This window comes from Hemicordylus capensis, chromosome 2 (genome assembly GCF_027244095.1).
Source record: "Hemicordylus capensis ecotype Gifberg chromosome 2, rHemCap1.1.pri, whole genome shotgun sequence".
Classification (NCBI taxonomy): domain Eukaryota; kingdom Metazoa; phylum Chordata; class Lepidosauria; order Squamata; family Cordylidae; genus Hemicordylus; species Hemicordylus capensis.
Genome location: NC_069658.1, coordinates 26,375,641 through 26,397,528, shown reverse-complemented (window position 1 = coordinate 26,397,528; position 21,888 = coordinate 26,375,641). Strand labels below are relative to the sequence as shown.

The 21,888-nt window shown below is 43.1% G+C and overlaps 1 protein-coding gene and 1 long non-coding RNA gene across 8 annotated transcripts in view; one reads left to right on the top strand and one right to left on the bottom strand.

The window, feature by feature from the left end:
• Positions 1 to 21,888, top strand: part of CPLANE1 (ciliogenesis and planar polarity effector complex subunit 1) — a 200,493-nt gene that overhangs the window by 72,443 nt on the left and 106,162 nt on the right. For all 7 annotated transcript variants that reach the window (XM_053297186.1, XM_053297187.1, XM_053297183.1 and 4 more), the window contains 8 exons: positions 6,863 to 7,080; positions 7,752 to 7,916; positions 9,246 to 9,384; positions 10,874 to 10,983; positions 11,670 to 11,831; positions 11,980 to 12,088; positions 17,745 to 18,063; positions 19,639 to 20,584. In XM_053297186.1, the coding sequence (XP_053153161.1) occupies positions 6,863 to 7,080; positions 7,752 to 7,916; positions 9,246 to 9,384; positions 10,874 to 10,983; positions 11,670 to 11,831; positions 11,980 to 12,088; positions 17,745 to 18,063; positions 19,639 to 20,584 (2,168 nt within the window). The remainder of the gene's footprint in view (positions 1 to 6,862; positions 7,081 to 7,751; positions 7,917 to 9,245; positions 9,385 to 10,873; positions 10,984 to 11,669; positions 11,832 to 11,979; positions 12,089 to 17,744; positions 18,064 to 19,638; positions 20,585 to 21,888) is intronic.
• On the bottom strand, positions 6,930 to 21,885 carry LOC128345343 (uncharacterized). Its single transcript, XR_008316390.1, has 3 exons — positions 21,711 to 21,885; positions 7,771 to 7,863; positions 6,930 to 7,427 (listed from the first exon to the last, which is right to left on the bottom strand). It is a non-coding gene; the product is annotated as an uncharacterized LOC128345343 (long non-coding RNA).

The window sequence follows — 21,888 nt, the reverse complement described above, 5'->3', positions numbered from 1 at the left end:
TGAGCACATACAGCTCACAAGGTGGCAGTTAAGAATGTTTATTTGTTTAAAATATTTATACCCTGCCCCTCCAGTACACTACTGCTCGGGATTGCTCACAACATTAATAAAATAGATACAGTGTAAAAGAAGACTAATAAAGTTAACCATATTAAGTTGAACAAGTTAAAAGACCATGCTAAAACCCCAATTTAAATTACATTTTTATAAAGTTTCAAATTAAAAGTTAAGTAAAAAGCTAAAAACTGGGTGCTATAAAAACTAAAGAACCTACCAGATATAAGGAGCAGATGAAACATATAAAGCCTCTTTAAAGATGTGTGTGTAATAAAAAAAAAAAAACACGCTGAGGAAGGGAGCATGGCGTAGCTCTTTGGGGAGGGCGTTCTAAAGCCAAGAGGGCACAACTGAAAGGCCTTGTGTCTAGTCCTCGCCAACCGGATCTCTGTTAGTGGTGGAGCCATGAGCAGGGCCTGACATGATGAACAGAGGGTCCTGGCAGGTTCATATGGGCGAATGTGGTCCAACAGGTATCTCAGTACAAGCTGTGTAGAGTTTTAAAGGTGAAGACCAGCACCTTGAATCTAGCCCGGAAACGGACCGTTAACCAATGAAGCTGCCACAGGATGGGTGTGAAACTCGTGAATTGACTTGCGCCCACGAGCATCCTTGCGGCAGCATTCTGCACCAGCTGAAGCTTCCAAACAGTCTTCAAGGGCAGCCCCACTCAGTGCATATTGCAGTGGTCCAATCTGGATGTTAGCAAAGCGTGAGTGACTGAGGTCAGGCTTTTCCAAATAGGGTCGCAACTGGCCTACCAGCCATAGCTGGTAAAAGGCACTTCTACACACTGTTGCCACCCTTGCCTCCAAGGATAGCGCTGGGTCCAGAAACACTGCCAAGCTGCAGGTTTTGTCTTTCAGAGGGAATGTGACCCTGTCCAAGACCAGATTTATCTCAATAATCGGATGGTCAGTTTGACCAACCCAAAGCACTTCCATCGTATCTGGATTAAGTTTCAGCTTGTTTGCCCCCATCCAGTCCAGAACAGCCTCCAAGCCCCAGTTCAGAACATCCATTGTCTCCCTGGTGTCTGCTGACTTAAAAGATAATTAGAGCTGGGAGTCATCAGCATATTGATGGCACTGCAGCTCACACCCACAGATGACCTCTCCCAGAGGTTTCATGTAGATGTTAAACAGCATAGGGAACAGAATAGATCCCTGTGGCACCCCAAAGGCCAAGGGGTGGAGTAGGCATCCCCCAGCACTACCTCTGGAATATGATCCTCCAGGTAGGAGTGGAGCAACTGTATAACACATGCCCCCAAGTCCCAACCTGGAGCGACGTCCCAGAAGGATTCCATGGTATCAAAAGATGCTGAGAGATCCAGAAGAATCAACAGAGTCACACTCCCTCTGTCTCCCGGCATAAGTCATCCACCAGGACGACCAAGGCAGTTTCCATCCCTTATCCAGGTCAGAAGCCAGACTGGAAAGGATCTAAGTAATCTGATTCATCCAGGACTGTCTGGAGCTGAGATGCCACAACACTCTCCAACAACTTGTCCAAGAAGGGGAGGTTAGACACTGGTTGAAAGTTATTTAAATCATTTGGGTCCAATAAGGGCTTTTTGTAGGAGGGGCCTAATGACTACTTCCTAAGACCAGGTGGTGGACTGGCAACATCCAGATCTGGTGCTATAAAAACCTTAGCATCCAAGTCAGAACAGAGATGAGCAATTTTATCTCCAAAATGTAACACAAATTGGTTACAGCATGCTGCCGAGGATTCTGTTTGATGGTCTTTGGGGCTCTCACATAGGAGGCCCCAAACCACACTGAGCAGAAGTGATGGTGGCAGAAAAGTAAGATTTATTCGTTGCCATCACTGCCATAGCATAGGTCCTAATATGGGCTCTAGCCTGTGTTCAGTCACATTCATTCTGAGTTTTCTGCCAATGGCGCTCAAGCTGTCTACCAACTTGCCTCGTTGTCCGCAACTCACCAATATACCAGGGAGTTGCTTGGACTCAGCGGGTCAGGAAAGGACATCTAGGTGCAACTGTGTCAATTGCCCAACCCATCTCATACCAGAGGGAGACCAGGGCATCAACAGCATCACCCACTCTCTCAGCAGGAAACTCCCCCAGAGCCTTCAGGAATCCATTAGAATCCATAAGCCTCTGAGGGCGGACCATCCAAGCTAGTCCCCCTGTCCTGCAGAGTGGTATTGGGTTCACTCTTAGTCCAGCCTTCATCAGATAGTGATCTGTCCATGACAACAGTATTGAAAGCTCCTGGACTGTCCACGGAGCACAACTATCCACTATTGACTGAAGGACCCAAGTTGAGCATATGGCTTGCCACGTGTGGGACCAGAAATCAGTTGAGGCAAGCACCTGGTCATCATGGAGGACGTGAAGTCCAGAACTTCACCAGACAAGGCAGCTTCAGCATCGATATTAAATTCCCCCAAGACTAACAGTTCTCAACACCACATCCAAGAATACCTCAAGCAGCTCAGGCAAGGAGACTGTTAGACAGCAGGGTGGGTGGTATACCAACAGAAACCCAACTTTGTCTTGCAATCGCATCACTGCATGTAGGCATGCGAACTGGTCAGAATAGTGAACAATGTATCTAGTGAGGGGGATGGTCTCATGATGAACCAGGGCAACTCCGCCTCCCCGCCCACCCTGCTTTGGCCAATGCTGCACCCAGAAACCTTTACATCTCCCCCCTCATCCAACCAAGTCTCTGTAATGTATGCCAGGTCAGTGTGCTCATCCAGGATAACCTCCGGGATGGCTGTGGTCTTTGCATTTATAGGCCTGGCATTTAATAGTACCCGCTTTAGGCAAGGTGGACTGCTGGGAGAGTTACTGGGGTCCCCTTGGATGGGAGGAGGATTGGAGGATGTGATGGCTTTGATATAGCCAGTGCACCTTCTCACCTGGCAGGTCCTACTCCCACTGCCATAGTGTCCTCTGCCAAAGACCACCTCAATTGGAAGGGCCTCCTCCAAAGTAACATGATGCTCTGATACACATTGTGAAGAGCAGCACCTTAATAATAACAAGACATAAAAATTCCCTCCTGTTAAACAGAGGCTAATCTGGTAGGCCCTATGCAGCTGCTAAAATGCCAAGTGGGCATGGGGGAGGGGGACTGCTGCTGTCAGTGCACCTGCTCTGCAATCCTCCAAGTCCTTGTTGTGATTCCCCATTCCTCTGATTCCTGCGGTCCAACAGCTGTTCCCCACATGGCTGAGAACCACAAGGACGAGAGCCTTTAGGCTTACACCAAGGACGCAGGCCCCAGGCTGCTCCTTTATGAAGGGAATGGAGGTACCTGCAGAGGATGTGGAGCAGATGAAGACAATCTGGAGAGGGCTCCACCCAGCAGCAGCAGGAGAGGAGGTTGCCAGTTTCCTCCTCCCTTGCGGCCCTGGCCAAAGCTACACCTTTATGAAGGGAATGGAAGTACCTCTGTGACAACAGAGAGAGAGGAATCCAAATTTTAGTTGGACTTTTTGGCTTATGCCCGAAATCCATCAACAACAGATGGATTTTTTTGAAAAGGTGTGAGCACGTACATCTCAAAAGGTGGCAGTTGAGAATGCTGTGCTAGCAGAGATCCAGAGCAGGTGACATCTATCCTAGGGATGTGCAAAAAATTTCGGGCACAGAACGATCTGTGCACGAAACGAGCAATTTCGAGTGATTCGGGGCTGAACCGAATCACCCCCGATGTCCCCCGATATTTTTCGGGCCCAAGCCAAATCACCTGAATTTCGGGCCCAAAAAATTCAGGTGAGTCGGTTCATGGTTGATTTTGGGGGATTTTTTGAAGTTTTAGTGACTTTGGGGCAGTTCGGGGGCATATCATGGGATCTGGGCAAAAAGAGTCGGGTGGGGTGGTAGTGCCTAATGGGTGCAGGTTACCACCCCAATTTCAGGGGGATCGGGCAAAGGGCTGATTTTTGGGAAATTTCTGAAGTTTTCATGTCTTTGGGGCAGATTGGGGCAGAAAGTGGGGCCTGGGGCAGAATAGTGGGGTGGGGTAGTAGTGCCTAATGGGTGGAGGCTACCACCCCAATTTCAGGGGGATTGGACAAAGGGCTGATTTTTTGAGATTTTTTGAAGTTTTAGTGACTTTGGGGCAGTTTGGGGGCAGAAAGTGGATCTGCCCCAAAAGAGTGGGGTGGGGTGGTAGTGCCTAATGGGTGGAGGCTACCACTCCAATTTCAGAGGGATAGGGCAGAGGGCTGATTTTTTGGGAATATTTGAAGTTTTGGTGTCTTGGGGCAGATTGGGGGCAGAAAGTGGATCTATCATAGCAAATGAGATTTTTTTCAATTAAACAACTCTCATGACACCACTTTCACTTTTTCACACTCTCAATTACTATGAATATGAGGAAGTAATCAATTTAGCACACTTCACCTTATGAAGACAAACCTCAGAAATTCACCAAAATTCACCCCTCTGCCCAATCACTCTGAAATTGGGGACGGGTGGTAGCCTCCACCCATTAGGCACTATCTACCAGCCCACCCACTCCTTTGGGGCAGATCCACTTTCTGCCCCCAATCTGCCCCAAGACACCAAAACTTCAAATATTCCCAAAAAATCAGCCCTCTGCCCTATCCCCCTGAAATTGGGGTGGTAGCCTCCACCCATTAGGCACTACCACCCCACCCCACTCTTTTGGGGCAGATCCACTTTCTGCCCCCAAACTGCCCCAAAGTCACTAAAACTTCAAAAATTCTCAAAATATCAGCCCTTTGTCCAATCCCCCTGAAATTGGGGTGGTAGCCTCCACCCATTAGGCACTACCACCCCACCCCACTATTCTGCCCCAGGCTCCACTTTCTGCCCCAATCTGCCCCAAAGACATGAAAACTTCAGAAATTTCCCAAAAATCAGCCCTTTGCCCGATCCCCCTGAAATTGGGGTGGTAGCCTGCACCCATTAGGCACTACAACCCCACCCCACTCCTTTTGCCCAGATCCCATGCTATGCCCCGAACTGCCCCAAAGTCACTAAAACTTCAAAAATTCCCCAAAAATCAGCCCTTTGCCCAATTCCCCTGAAATTGGGGTGGTAGACTCCACCCATTGGGCACTACCACTCCACCCCAAAATTTTGCCCCTGGGCCCCTTTTTTACCCACTGAATCGATTCGGATTCAGATTAAATCCGAACCGAATCAAGGGTGATTCGGGTGGCTCATATTCGGGCACAAAACAGAACAGGGGTGATTCGGTTCGGGTCCCGAACCAAATCACCAAATACCCGAATTGCACACCCCTAATCTATCCATCATTCTTTTCTTATCACCTGCCTTGGAACTCTGCTAACACAGCATTCTCACCTGCTACCTTGTGAGCTGTATGTGCTCACATTACCTGTTTTTAAAAATCCATCTGTTGCTGATGAAAGCACAAGCTGAAACGTTTAACTAAAATTTGGTTTCGTCTGTCTCTGTTGTCAGTCATCTTTTTGTACTCCACACACACAGACAAGTTTCCTTTCTATGATAACTGCCCAATGAATGATCTACAATCCCTTCAGTATGTTTTTTTGAACATATGAAGCTGTCTTATGCCAAGTCAAGCCACTGGTCCACCTAGCTCCGTATTGTCTATAGTGACTGGCAGAAGCTCAGAGTGAGGTCTTCCCTTGTTATGAAAAAGTAATTATAAAATGCTCAGACTGAGGTCTTCCCTTGTTATGAAAAAGTAATTATAAAATACTCAGACTGAGGTCTTTTCTTGTTATGAAAAAGTAATTATAAAATGCTCAGACAGAGATCTTTCCTTTTTCATAATAATTTCATGATAAAATACATTTCATATACTATAAAATGTATGTCCTGGGATCAACTTATTACTATACAGGTTGAGTATCCCTTATCCGGACTGCTTGGGAACAGAAGAGTTCCAGATTTTGAATTTTTCCGGATTTTGGAATATTTGCATAATGAAATACATTGGGCATGGGATCCAAGTCTAAACATGAAAGGTTACTGTATTTGGGGGGGGGGGGGCTCCAACAGAGCAGGCGCCAAACTGAGCAGGGAGTGGAGGAGGGGAAGCTTTCCCTTTTTCTTCTAGCACCAAAGCAAGAACATAAAAAACATTTAAAAGCTTCACAATAAAAATAGAGCTGCAACTAGAGAGAATTGCAGACAAAACCCCTGTCACTGACAGCCTTCTGAAATAAGTAAGTTTTGACTGCATGTGTAAAACCAGCAAAATTGGGAATCAGCGAGTGAGTGAGCGGAGATGTTTTGGTTTTTGTTTTGTTACGGCGCATGCCGTGCTGGTTTCCGGATTTTGGAGCATTCCGGATTTCAGATGTCCAGATAAGGGATACTCAACCTGTAATATGATGTGAGCTGGCTATTCTTCCTCTTTACTCCAGCTATTATTGTTGACTTTTCATCACAGAGGCCTAAGGAAATTGGAACAACAGGATCAAAATATTGTTGATAGATCTCCTGAGTAAAATATGGGATCCAATCTAACAAACTTTATTTTTTAATGCAGATTGTCATTTAAACTCCTGTCCTAGGTGAACTCTTGACAATACTATCTTGTTGTAATCTTATGAAATGAGATCAGGGAATGGTTATGCTGATTATATGAACTATTCAGTGTTCAGAATGCATATGTTCTCTTTAAACTCAAGTATAGAGCCTTAATTTCTGACAGAAGAATTAATCAAAAAGTAAGTAACTCAATCAAGCTATATCTTGACCTTGATAAATTAATTTCTAGATTTAGAAGTACAAACATTTAAAAATGCATTAAATTAATTCATCATTTTTATTTCTTCCTCTGTTGGCTTTCATTAGATCCTATTGAAGAGGAAGATGCAAATATGCTTTTTAATTCAGTTGAAGAAATACTGAAAGCAGCGGTTATGGCAGAAGCAGATATTCTCTCAGAGACATTTCAGCTTTTGGTGGACTCTGCCAAGGATCTTAGCAGAAAATTTAATGGTTTGGTGCCTGATGGCTTATATCTTCCTGCACCACCCTTATACTGTCCTCAGCCAGCATTTCTTAGTGAAGTAAGCATCTTTGGAAGTAAAATCAGTGCTGCTTTTATTTATTTTTAACTAAATTATAAATAAAGGGGAATGTAGCAAAAAAAAAAGTGTAGTAACAAAAGACACAGGCTATGAGAGTTTGTCGGTTATTTTCCATTGTGTTTAGGTCAGTTTGCCTTCTGGAATAACTTTAGCAATGCTTCCTTCTTCAATAACTTATGAAGTGCCATAATGATCAGCCCGTTTTACTTAATCTTTTTGCATGTCTGTCTTGATTCCTCTGTCTGCTGATGGGTACTGTGATTTAGTGTGGGACATCAGACGCGTACTTAGAGCATTCTTACCAGGAAGGGCTTTCATATTTTTTTCTGAAAGGAAAAAAACCAATTGTGTATGCAAATCACTTCTTTCCACTGAAATTAATTGTGATCCCTGTGAATGTGAGAGATCAGTGAGCAAATCTGAGCATATGCATTAATTATCTTTACAGTAAAACACAATTATAGGCCTTTGGAAATTGTACTGGGTGTTGGTTTGTTGGTTTGTTGGTTTGTTTTGGTGATCAACTTGTTTTTAGCTCCTGGTATAGAAATAACCAACATACATATCTGAATTAGGGTAGAGAATTTACACAGCACTCAGTATCTTTTCTTGTTGAATTGTCATACTCTTATGTTCTTTGGAATATTCAGGAAGAATATACAGATTTACCATTAAAAATTGAGAGAGACTATCGGCAGAAGGTTTCCGGGGTTGTTCAACGGGTTCTTCTGCTTTTCCGGGCTGCTCATTGCTCTTTCCCTGCTGCTCAGTGGTATATTGCACAGTTGAAACGGGCACGGAAAATAATGCAAAAGGTGAGTCAATGACATTACTTTTAACTTTGTGCTTAGTGATGCTAATTTACTTAGGGTATCCCCATTTTCTTTTCTTTCAGCAGAAATATTCTACGCTCTAAAGTAGCCATAGTTTGGCTTTTTAAGAAGCCTTACACAGAAGACTTCTTAAGTATCCAAATGGTGTTTAATTTAAGAACATAAGAGCAGCCCTGCTGGATCAGACCCAAGGCCCATCTAGTCCAGCATCCTGTTTCGCACAGTGGCCCACCAGATGCCACTGGAAGCCACAGGCAGGAATTGAGGGCATGCCCTATCTCCTGCTGTTACTCCCCTGCAACTGGTACTCAGAGGCATCCTGCCTTTGAGGCTGGAGGTGGCCTATAGCCCTCCAACTAGTAGCCGTTGATAGACCTCTCCTCCATGAATTTGTTTAACATCTACATGAAACCGCTGGGAGAGATCATCAGTTTTGGTACAGGGGTGTTATCAGTATGCTGAGGACACCCAAATCTATTTCTCCATGTCAGCATCATCAGGAGAAGGCATAAAATTTGATACCTCCTTCTGAAGGAAAAATACAACATTGACTTCGGGAGGGGGGGTGTTATTTGCCATTTTGTTCCTTCATTCAAGGATAACAAACAATGGCAGACATGGAGTCTTAATGCTCTGCCAGCATAGACTCCTTCCATGCACAGAAGGCGTGCTGTACTAGAACAAGGACCCCTTCCATGAACCTAATGCTCTTTCCATTCATGGGTTTACTCTGGGAGAGCATTAGTTTGGATGCTTCCCACTGTCCTTAACCATTGCCACTCTACAAATGATAATTGACATAACCAGGGGTGAAATGAAGCATGCCAAATTGCTTCTTTTATTCCATCCCTTATGCAGTTGGCAGCAGTCATCCTGTGTCAAAAGTTTGACTACAAGTTTGACATGGTGGCAGTGACATGGGAGAAAAGAATATGTCCTGCTGAGGCGAGTCTCATGTTGATCCTCTGCAATCCATTGTTCCTTCTTGTTATCTCCTTCCTCCCTTTCTGAACTTCCCTTTGTTTTCTTCCTGTCATCTCAGGGCTGCTCCCTCTAGTCACTATCCACATGCTTGTTTTTGTCATCTCCCTCTCTCTCTTTTTGTTGTTCCCTCCCAGTCTCCCTTTTATGGTTCCCACTCCAAGAATACAGAAGTATCACTCCATGTCCTGCCCTACACTCTTTAAAGGAATTGGATTTCACATGGACCTTAAAATATGGGCTCAGCTAAAAGTAACTAGGAACATGTATTCTATCTTATGACAAACTAAATGCTTCTCAGTAACCTTTATTTTCTTTTCACACTTTCAGATTCGCAAGAAAGGTGCTCTTGCTTCTTTAAGTGCTCTTCCAGAAAACTTGCTTAATTATTGCAAGTACTATTCAGCATTTTTTAGGCCTACATCTTCAGGAGACCATGGCATTGATGTTGTTTTGTGTAAAACAATAGGTTTGTATCTGCAAAAGTACAGAGGGACTGAAAAGTGTTTTTAAATGGTAAAATTGGAGATGTGAGGTCTGTCCCACGATAGCACTGTTGAGACATCTATGCTCCATTCTGAGGATACTGTCCACTGGCCAATTAATTAGAAGGTGGCAATAACCCTTTTGTTCATAGGAACATAAGAACAGCTCTGCTGGATCAGGCCCAAGGCCCGTCTACTCCAGCATCCTATTTCACACAGTTGCCTACCAGATGCCGCTGAAAGCCACAGGCAGGAGTTGAGGGCATGCCCTCTCTCCTGCTGTTACTCCCCTGCCACTGGTACTCAGAGGCATCTTGCCTTTGAGGCTGGAGGTGGCCTATAGCCCTTCGACTAGCAGCCATTGATAGACATCTCCTCCATGAAGTTATCCAAACCCCTCTTAAAGCATCTCTGTCTCCGTCTCCATGCCATTTCACTGATTGAATATTGCAGGAAAACATTTGTATTCCTGAGACTTGGGTTTGCTGTGTTGGACATTAGACCTTGTGAAGAGGGGCATTTGGTGGAGGGGGTGGGGTGTTACTAAATAGATGACGAAAACAAAGAATCAGGTTCTCAGTCCAGTTATTCTCATTTTTAGCCTAAGCCTATGAGCTCACCTAACTTTCTGTGTGTCCATGTGTGAGTCCCTATCAACTTTTCAATGTGTGGACCAATCTAAACCAAATTTGGTACAGTTGTAGGGACACCTCAACAGTGTAGTTTGTGATGATGTCATCCACCCCAGTTCAAGCTGGCAGGCGCATGAACGTTAGAGACACAAGTGGGCTAACTTGTGAACGGCCTAACCGATTTGGACCAAATTTGGTACAATTGTAGGAACACATAGGGACACCTCATCAGTGAAGTTGTGGTAATGTCATTCACCCCAGTTCAAGATGGTGGACATGTGAACATTTTGAGGTGGAAGTGGGCTAACTTGTGAAGACTGTAATTATCAGTTAAGATTATAGTGAAAGGAAAGTAGGCAGATTAGTTCTTACCAGAACATCTTGTTACTCTTTGAAGCAATAAAAGGGTGTATCTACTTAAGGTGTTTCCATGGACTGACTGCATTACATGTAGCTTCAAGGAACCACTCAGAGATCTGTACAAGGGGCAGTAAAGTAGCTGGAAGCTATAATGGAAAGCTTATTCCTGTTGGTATTTTAATTGTCTTGTTCTAAACAACTTGCCCAGTTATTTATTTTAGAGGGGGTAATACTTTTTAGGGAGATAAATCAGCCCTAATTGATTCCTATTGACAAAATGTGGTACAACCAAAATCCGAATGAAGTAAATGTCATTAGGAAGCCCTCAAAGAACTCTCTCTTAAAGCTGTTACTTATAAGTGAGAAGTGCCTTTTCATTTTCAGTGGAAAGGCACAGATAATTGAAATTTGTGTTGTGGTGTTTCTGTTTTCTTGACTGATCAAGATATCTCACAGTTTTGTTTCATGTTTTCTCTCACAGGGTGCTTTAGGGAATTGTGTGCATTGTGTTGGATGCTTCATGTTCGTGAAAGGTTATCAGAGAGTTGCAGGCAGTACCAAGCTGCAAGAGAGAATTTGGAGAATCAGAAAGTAATTATAATGGCACAAAATCTTTAACCCTATGAAGAATGATACAGGATATCAATGATCCAGTCCTCTTAAATTTTTTTAAATAAATGATGGACTGTGTTGCTCAAAAGCTTGTCAGACTGGTTTAGATGATCATTAATTATATCTGAACTTTTGGCCCACACATTCCCCCATGCTCCTTTGTGTGAGGGACACTCGTTTGGGCTTGTACATTCCTTTGTGTGAGGGCAGTGGAGATCAAAAGCTTTTGCTTTAGACCTAACCACAATTCCCCATTACATCCAAGCTTGGGACACTGTGGTGCTTTTTAAAAAAATAAACTAGAATCAAAATGTGAATTCAGTCTTTTATTGTATGCGAGAGATAGGAGAAGCACATAAGCCTGAGGCACATTCATGATAATCTAAACAGTGGTTTAAATTATCATCTGAACCAAACCTAAGGCTCAAGCTACACATGTCAGCAACCGGCCTGTTTAGGTGATGGACTGCATAAAGTTAAATTATAGGAGGAGAGAGGGTTCTTCTCCCCTCACCTTTTGCTCTGAAAGTTGTGTCCTCACTTGCCATTTTGGGAGAGACTCAGGTTTGAACAAAAAGGGATCTGCCATCTGAACAAATAGAGATTAAGAATATCTGACTGCAAACATTTTAGAGACCAGTTAATTTGGTGTTTTCTCTATCCAGGAATGCAAGAGGACTGAATTTGATGCCTGTATAGTTGAGCACTGCCTCAGTGCTTTGGAATGGGCTTGTCGTATGCTCCCTTTTGCTAGGTTCATGAATGTTGAAGAACTTGTCCAGGATATTATTCTAAGTCTTACTGGAGAATTGCCACCAACTAAAAAGGTGAAGTCACCTGAGTCACAAGCTATGGGAAGTTTGGTGTCCTTGCAAGTGTTTTCTTTTTGAATGTTCATAGTTGTACACAGACACTTTGAAAACTTTGCTAAAGTAAATTCCATCCCTAAAATTTTTATCTTGGTTTTTGGTATAGGTGGCAGAGATTTTGGTGAAAGCATTTCCTAACCTCGAAGATGTAAGAGTTCCATTAAGAGAGAAATATAATGCTCTGCACCAGCGACTTAGACACTGCATTGTCAAAGGTACCATGCAAGATGTTGAGGGAAACACAAAAAATGGGCAACTAAAGTATAATTTTACTAATATGTATTTGGTAGTCAGAGGTGCTTTCTATCAGCTTTGGCTGATACGCCAGCTGCGTCTGTTTCTTGAGATAAATGACCTCAGAACGGTAGTCCATATGCTGGTAACCTCCATACTTGACTACTATAATGCGCTCTATGTGGGGCTGCCTTTGTACATAGTCCAGAAACTGCAGTTGGTACAGAATATGGCAGCCAGATTAATTTCTGGGTCATCTCGAAGAGACCACATTACTCCTATATTAAAAGAACGACACTGTCTGCCAATAAGTTTCTGGAGAAAATACAAGGTGCTGGTTATAACCTATAAAGCCCTAAACAGCTTAGACCCAGGGTATTTAAGAGAATGTCTTCGCTATTAGCCCAATTTCCCATTGAGATTATCCGGAGAGGTTTGTCTTCAGTTACCGCCAGCTCATCTGGTGGCTACACAGGGATGAGTCTTTTCTGTTGCCACCCCGAGACTCTGGAATGTGCTCCCTGTTGAAATAAGAACCTCCCCATCGCTGACAATTTTTTAAAAGTCTCTACACATTTATTCACCCAAGCTTTTTAAGCAGACTTGTGAATATTATTGTTTTAAGGTTTTAATTTCTGTTTTAATTTGTTTTATGTTCCTGTAAACTGCCCAGAGATGGAGGTTTGGGGCGGTGCACAAATATAATATACTACTATATAAATGTAGTAGTAGTGGGAGGAGCCAGGATGGTGACTGGGTAGAAGCTCCTTGCTAAGGCTTCACAGCCACTGGACACAACCCTCTCCGAAGCATCTTTTCCCCATATCCATCATGTCATTGAAAGGGGAAAAAAGAAACAGGAACAGCAGAGAAAGCTCTGATAATGAAAGCGGTGCCAACTTTAATCTGGGAGGTGGAGAAAAGACTCTTGCCACCAGCAAGGCAGAGAGGAGCAGTGAACTCTTCTGCTGAAAAGATTCCCTTTACTAGGGACAGATTTACAGACTTATGTCATGAAGGAGACAGCCCTCCTCCCCCCAAATCAGAGAGCCCTTCTCACTCCAACAAGGACTGTGCCACAGGAGAACCTCAAATTAATCTAATTACTCCTGAACCAACCAAGCGGCCTGGTTGGGGACAACCCATGGGGCTGAGAAAAGGGGACCCTAAATCTGCCAAGTCTGCCACTCAGCTCCCCCATGAACTCCTCACCCAGTTTTTAGGCGATGCATGTTTTATCTCAGATGAGTCGTTAATTTCAATAACAGCAAAACTAAATGAAATATCTGCTAAAGTAGACAAACTCAGGCTTGGCTTTGAACAGTTTACACAGGGGCAGTGCTCCCACGCTGAATGTATTTTTCAGCCAGCCCCCCTTCTATGTGGGCTCAAAGATTGTCTGCTATCTACATCTGGTCGACGTGACAAAGATGCCACAGAATCCTGCAATCACATCAAGTTCTCATTGAGCTACCTGGAAGGGACTCTCGGCTCTGGTCAAACCAGAAATCCATATTGGCCTCGCTATCGGAAATTTTATTCACTCAACTTGATAACACAGAGCTGAAAGAGTTTCACTTCCTCCTGTCCCAATATGGCTATAAACGGCGCTTCTTGACTTCTAGAACAGCAGCCGTTCCTGCTCAACTTCCACGCCTGGCTAATCGCCTAAAGATTTACTGCCTTGCTGCCTGGCGTTGTTTTTGGGACATGGGGGGCAGATCACTCATCACTGGGAGACTAATCAACTGCAATAAATTCCCTGCTCTGGTCAAAAGTTCTCAGCCATTTAAGTTCTCCTCAAGTTAACCCTGTCACAGAGAGTCCCAAGTATAAAGTAATTCATGAGGAATTTGCCATTTATATATATATTTAAAAGCTGGCTGAGGTTAAACAGAATACAAAGCCTCTAGTGGAGCTTCTCGCCCATACTCTGACTCTGAGAGTGATATGGAGATCTAACAGAAATGGGGCCATAAACACACCCAGAAAACCTGAAATAAAACTGTCAGTTCATTTCAAAGATCTCCTAAGCATAGATTCTGGGTTGGAGGATGAATCTCCTGGCCTCTCTATTCCCCCTGCACGCCAGCCTGCTCTGGGGATGGATCTCTCATTGTTAGCCACCACCCTGCTAGGCATGGAAGTACCCACTACCAGGGAGGGCACATGTGTACTAACCCCAGCACACTCTGCACAGTGAATGCAGGCTGCCCCAGAAGAACACCCACTGCCCCATTCCCCTCATACTCCAGGCTGAGAAGGAGTCCGAGCTCTCCTCACAATGCTCCCCCCGCAAGGGGCATCGCCCTGCTGGAGCCCGGACTAGAGCTGCCTTTTGCCACTGACCCCTACTTCGACAACCTTATAGTGCTAATTGCCCCAGATAGCCTGACTACGCAGAGTGATGTGACATCCCATCTCACTATCCAGCAATGCTCCTCGGAGTATAGAGAGGATAGCCAGATACAGTGACAAGAGCACCTTAGACAATCAGACTGAGCCAGCAAGCGTACATAACCCCACTGGCAAACCTACAGGAGCGGAGCTAAGACACAGGGCCTCTGAAAGATGCATTGGTTCCCCGCAGCATTACCCCAGAATTTTCTGGGCAGTCAGAATGGATGCTAACTGAGTTCCCCCACACTCTGCAGCCTGGCTAGAGCTGCAGGCTCCCAGTAGGAATGCGGATGAACATCCAAACCTTACATCCACCCTGCCTTTATGACATCTACATGACCAGCATAGGATCAACCTCAGAACATGGAACATGGCAGGGTGGAGCCGTCACAGAGACACAGGCTGCAACAGCTTTCTTTCCCAATTTGACATAATTCTAGCCCAGGAAACCTGGACAGCAGATGACCTTACACTCAATGGATACCATTCATTCTCAATGGGGGCAGTTCCTGGGACAGGGCATGGAAGGCTCAAAGAAGGATTGGCAGTATTAGTCCCCACATCCTTGCAGGTTACAGTGAAACCCTTCACTTCGCTTAAACAATTTGCCATGGCCATGCTAATTCATTTTGGTCCGAGTTCGTGACTAATAATCAATGTATATCTCTACCACCCCAGCAATGGAAATGTGTACTGTTCAAGCTCAGTCCACTTAGAGCAGATTACAGAAGTGACCACCTACTGGCCAGCCTCAAAGTGGTGGTGATGGGGGGCGACTTCAATGCTAGGATGGGAGCTGATGACCACAGCCTGCTTTCCCATCATCAGCTACCCACGCTATGTCCAGAGCTCCTACTCCTTACTCTATCTTCAGAGGATCAGAGAACAAATTTTTCCAGGCTCTGCCTGGCACACACGTTGGCCAGACTTAACTTACAAATTCTAAATGGCTCATTGGAGAGTGATCATTGAGGAGAATTTACATATTTATCTGGCTCAAAAACAAGCAACATTGACAATATCACTGTCTCCAGGAACCTTTTGTGGCAAACTTTAAAGTCATACTGCACCTAGATGGTGATCACTTTCTGCTCCTCCTCCTATTGGAGCCCTTTGCCCAACAGTCATGCTTGGAGACTCTCTCTACACCTAAGGGCCAAGGCAGATGTTGACCCAAATGGACATCCCAGCTTGATCAAACAATAGAGGATTGCTCGCAGTGGAACCCTTTCTGAGCTACCGGCGAGACCTTATATCTATGACTTCTGCTCCTGCCCCCCTGGAGACATATGAAGATTTAGTGCATGAGCTCCAAAAACACCTATTCAAGAAGACTGACTACCCTCCAAAGGGATGGCCCTGTCAATTATAGGCCCATTAGCCTTCTCAACACCATCAGCAAGCTGTATGCCATGTACAAGCTGTATGACACGTACATGGGCAATTCAAGGACTGGTTAGAGCAAGAAGAGATGCTGGCAGATGAACAAGCAGGCTTTACGGTAGGCATATCTACAATTGACCAGTATCTGGTGCTCCAACATCTCATTGTAAAGTATTCTTCTAACAACTCTATCTCCCTTTACGCTGCCTTTATAGACCTCAAGGCCGCATTTGATTCTATCTCCTGAGTTAAGCTATGGGAAAAGCTTAAATCCACCACAACTGATCAACATCTGCTTTATCTGATCCATGCCCTCCACACAGACATAACACTCAGGGTGAGATGTAGCCCTCACAAGGAAACCTTACGAACCCCGTATCAACCCAGAAGGGAGTCTAACAGGGCTTGTTACAAGTGCCTTGCTGTGTCGCCAATGCTGCTCTACGTTTGGAAACTTGTACGATAAAATTTGAGGCTAAAGTTTGGATGACTCTTTCAACCACTGGCTCAAACTAGCCCTTTGCCCACGGGGCCTGGCCCCACTAACCCTGCAGGACAATTTCCTGCAGGATAACCCTGCTAGACAATCCTCTTGAAAATGGGCAGTCTACAACAAAGTAGGGCTACTGGGCTTCTTCCCATCCCTCCTGCTTGCTATGGGCTGTGACAAGGTGAAAACAGCCATCAAGCAGAGGATCCTGGTCACGGAATGCCAGGCGGATTTCAATAGGGCACCTGGCTTTCTGGCCTTGGATAGTCTTAGATTCACGGTCTCACCCACTGCATATTTGACACAGTTGGAAATACCAAGCCACAGAAGGGCGTTCACACTTGCGCATTGTCATGCCCTCCCTTCTGCTGTTCTGGAAGGCAAATACAAGAAGATCACGTTCATGGAAAGGCTTTGCCCCTGTGACTCTGGGGAGGTGGAAACCACTGAACATGTACTCCTCTCTTGCCCCTTTTATAAAGACAGCCAAAACAAGCTCATACTCCCCCTACTTCTCAGATACCCTGGTCACTCTAGTCAAGATTACACCAAGATGCTGCTTTTGGATGAAAATCAGACCTTCATGTACAACACTGCCAGGTTCTGCATGGCAGTGTGCAAGATCCGCTGGACCCTGACTGCCAGCCCATAACCCGTGTAGCGGGTTAGTTGTTTTACTTCACATTTTAGCTATTTCACCTTATATTTTATATTAAATATTTTATACTTTTAAAATGTTGTTACTTCTATAGATAGTTGTATATTTTATTTTTTTAGTCTCTCCACAATTTTTAGAGTTTTATTTTATAAATTATAACCTTATAGTCTATAGCATATGAATTTTTAGTAATGTAGTTGTAACTATTTCATAATTCAGATTATAATAATTTTAATGTAATATGACTTTATTGCCACATGATCTTCTATTTTACTGTATCTGTATTATATCCTGTGCTGGTCTTTGACTGTAATAAAGGTGACTGATTGAAATGTAGTAGTAGTAGTAGTAATAGTAGTAGTAGTAGTATGTTGAGGGAAAGGGAAGCAGAAAAACTAAAGTACTCATTTTTCTTTAAAAATCCTTTTTCCTTGGAAAACTCAGGTATAAATTGTACAGTCCCCAAAATAATGTCTCAGTTCCTAAGATACTGAGACAGACTTCTCAGAAGTTGTTATAAAGGGGAGAAGTGAATGCAATTGAAAATGGATTCTTAGTCAAAAAGCAGGGTAAAAATTAAGTAAATAAATACACCAGTGCTTGTGAAGTTCATCAGGCAAAATGTAAGTAACCATACAATGACTATTAAAGTGTCTAGTTAATGCAGACTAATAATAACAAATCTGTTGTCTGTTTTAATGGTTAGGCCCCAGCAGTGAAGAAATGATGTCCGTTGTTATACAGGCTGCTCAGAAAGTAAATCTGAAAGCACTGAAGCGTGTGACAAGGAATATAGGACCCTATCAAAGAAGCATCTGGGAACCAGCAGAAGAGGAGATCCAAGATCCTGGCACATATTGCTATGACAGATTATCTTTAGGGACTAGTTTAAGCAGAAGCACAATTTCAGATTTCGGAAACCCTCAGGTTTACAGTGATGCTGAAACAACAGACTCAATCTCTGAAGCTGTGTTAATGTATGAAACAAGAAACCATATTCCTTCTCAGATGCAAGAAGACTACAAGTATGAGTTTTAGAACAATTTCTGAACATAGTTTCATTTCTCCTTCCATCCCTTCTCTATCTTAATACTAGGGCAGCCACCTTCTTCCTGGATTAGTCACAGGTGCCTAATAGCACCACTTAATTCTGCTTCTCCTCTTTGACTAATTGGTTCTTGGAGACCACATGAAATCCTAGCAGAGTGAGTCTAATGCCAGATCCTGTTCACAGAAGAACCTGAAATACATAATTCAAGGGGCTGGTTTTGACTTTTAAAACTCTATGGAGGGGAACATGGAGCAGGGTTTCCATATTGAGAGGATGGTTACACAGGGCCTTCTCAGTGGTGACACACAGAGTATACAATGCTCACCTTGCCCTTTCTTTATTAGCTTTTAGACATTGGGTGAAGTCAGCTTTATTTCAGAGGATATTTGGGATCCAAAGAGTTCATTAATTTGTGCTGGTTGTTTCTGTTGAATTTCTTAGTTCCTATTATTTTTTGTTTAAATTGGTTTATTGGTGGTAATAAATCATTAGCTGCTTTGTTGACCTTTCTGGGATAAAAATATCTTTAAAAATAAAGAAAGCTTTATTTACAACTTGTTTTGCTATGTAAACTGCTTTGATCTTTTTTTTGGTTGAAAAACAGTATATAAATATTTTAAACCAGAATTAATGAATTTTCTTTTTTGAAGTTATAATTCTAAATCAATAATCATATTAACATTTATTGTACAAGTATTTCATTTGTTACTTATTTTTGTACTTTTTGGTCACCTTTTGTCAGTTGACACCAAAGTGGCTCACAACAAATCTAAAAACTTACACGTTAAAAACAAGTTAAAAGTAGTGGACAGCATGCTAAGCAACACATTGCCAGTGTTTCCAGCTTGTCGGGGCTGCTGCGCACATGAAAGCCAGCCCTGGTAGTGTTGCACAAGAGCACACGTGCACAACTAATTCGAACAGGAAGCGAGTGCTTACATTGCACTACGTCAGTGGTTTCCAATGGAAGAAGACCAAAGTGCCTGCACACTATTTTAAGTAGTTGTGCAAGTGTGCTCTTTTGCAACACCGCCAGGGCTGGCTTTCACGTGCGTGGCGGTCCCAGTGGGTTGGAAACATCAGTGTTCTGTTGTGCAGCATGTCGGCCAATAAATTAAACACACACACTTAAAAACGAGCACAGGAACATAGCAAAACAGTAGGTACAACAGCTAAAATCGTTCCAGTTTTCCCTCGGGTCAAAAGCCTGGATAAATAGGGTGGTTTTCATATATTTTTATTACATTTTTAATCATAATAACTTCATTTATATAGCCACCTCATAACAAATATTCTCTGAGGGTGTCACTTTTTAAAAATTTAAATAAAAATACCTATTATGCTGTTTTATGGTGTTAACTAGTTTGAAAGCCATAATTTTGTATGCTGCAGAACCACTTTAATCTTGGAATCTCAGTTACTTGATAGATTTTTTTTAAATTACTTTATCTGTATTGAAAGCAGAACATGTGTCTCTGTTGATTTAATTAATTTGCATTGGAAGAAATAGGATTAACCTACATCCTTTTAAAAATTTGCCCTATTGTAGGGAACTTCCTAACTGTGCAGGAGAGTTTACAGGATATAAAGAAACTAATGAAAAGTTAAAAGAGTTCAATGTGGAAAGAAGGGATAACAAAAGAGAGAACAATGAAGGCTTACCCAGTCAGCATGTTTTGCCTCTGGTTGGTGAATGGGAATTTGAACGCGATGATGATGATTACATTAAGTTTTTGGATCTCTTTTTGACTTACATGCTTGAAAGAGATCTGATCAATTTGAGTGTGAGTTCTGCAGTTCCTTTTCTTACAAGTTTTTCAGCACTTCTTAGAGAACATGAACTCAACTCTCTCCTTTTTGATGTTCATACAACACTGAAACGTCGACAGATTGGAGCTAAAGGCCAAAATGTGTTCAGGGCAGGCTCTTCTTACACCCTTATTTTTGAGTCCAGCGTTTCTAAACCAGCTTCTTTATTTGATGAAAAGGAAAAAGATTTTCAAAAACAAACTTTGCCAGTCTCCATTCAACAATCAGCTAAGCCTTCTGACCATGCCTCAACAGTGAGACTTGCTGCAAGAAGAGGATTATTTGGTCGGTGCCAGCAGTTGACATATGGAGCACATGATTCCAGTAAAGAAATCACTCTTACTCCAGTATTAACTCAGCATTTGTTGGAACAAGCTTCTTCTATCCCCCAAATGGATCTAGCTCATAAATATATCTACAAAGCGGTTCAGATGAATGATGTTCTACCAAGAGAGGAGCCAACTCCAGAAATGAAGTATATGTTTCACAATGTTGCACGTTTGCTTGAATGGATGATCAGATGGTCTGATCGGAGGCTACTTTATGATCCTGTCTCAACAGAACCATTTCAGGAATGCCAGCCAATGATGCATGTAAAAGCATCTGCAGCTGCTATACTCACATCATTGTGGCTTTTAGAACAACAGTACTGCAACAAAACACAAGACCAAAGCCAACACATTCAAGTAAGCTAGAGAAACTAACTTTTGAAAATATTCTGCCATTAAAATTATTTTTTAAAAGTGAGGGGCAATATATGAGTTTGGAAGTAGACATTTTTAAATAATAATATTTAAGGTGTTTATCAGCAGTAGTCTGCCAAATATTTGGGACCATTCCATACACGTATATGCTGGATCAGAATGTACTCCATGTAGGTCAACTTTTGCCAGTCCTAATGCCCACTCACAAATTGATAGGAGCCTATGTTAAAAAGATAATTTTAGATGATGTTTCTTAGGAATATAGGGATGGAGACATAGCTGATGAATTATTGATATGGGATCCAAGTGGCCACATCTCTAGCTCCATATGCCCAGGGCAGCTTTGGACTTGTTTTTCTTGAGCAGCAGTGTTTCTTTCCCCCTTCTCCCCACACAGTGCCATATGGCAAACTGCTTTTAAAACTGAGGGGACTTTTCAAAACAGATTTTGATGCTGTGCAGGAGTCTGCTGTTTCTGTGTATTTTTTTAAAGTGTCAAACATCCCACGGGATATACCGAAAGCAGGACTTTGAATCCCAGCCAGAATGTTTCAGTATACAAATAAAAAAGCTGCATATAGACAGACAGACAATGACTTTAAGGTGGATGTTTCTTAACTTCAAATGGCATTCCACAGAATAATCTATACCGAGTTGTATTTGTGGTGTAGGTGAGATGACAAGGTCCTTTTAACTGGCCCAGATAAGACCAGTTGCTCTTTGGCTCCTTCCCTCCCAGAACTCACTCCTGCACTGCCTACTGTACCTGACTTACTTCTCTGCCCATAAATTTTGTATTGTGTCTATTAGATTGTAAGTTACTGTTTTGGATTTTGAATAAGTTCATTGGTAGAAAGGTGGCATATAAATGGTGGCTTGCATGTCAGAGGAATGTAGAGTCCATGGAACTGTCATTGCCTCTCCTGGAATCCCCCTGAGCTTAAACCCCCGCCCCCAAACCTTGGCAAGGGACCCTCAGTAATTCTGTAGGCTGTGACGCGAGTGGCCCCAGGAGCGAAGAGAACCATGCAGAAGCACCTACTCCACTAGCTAAATTATGCCTGTTATACTATTATACACAGGCTCTTTCCCATCCCCCTGCAACCACCTGTATCATAGTCCACAGTGGTGTTAACTCTCAGCAAAGGTTTTTCAGGAAGCTCAGGAGACTCTCCAGAGAGGAGGTGGTGGTTGTACAGATTCTGTGTCCTGCTGGCATCACTCTATATGTAAGCCATATGTTGGCTGAGCTCCAAGGAAAACTTAGACTGTTAAGTAATCAACCC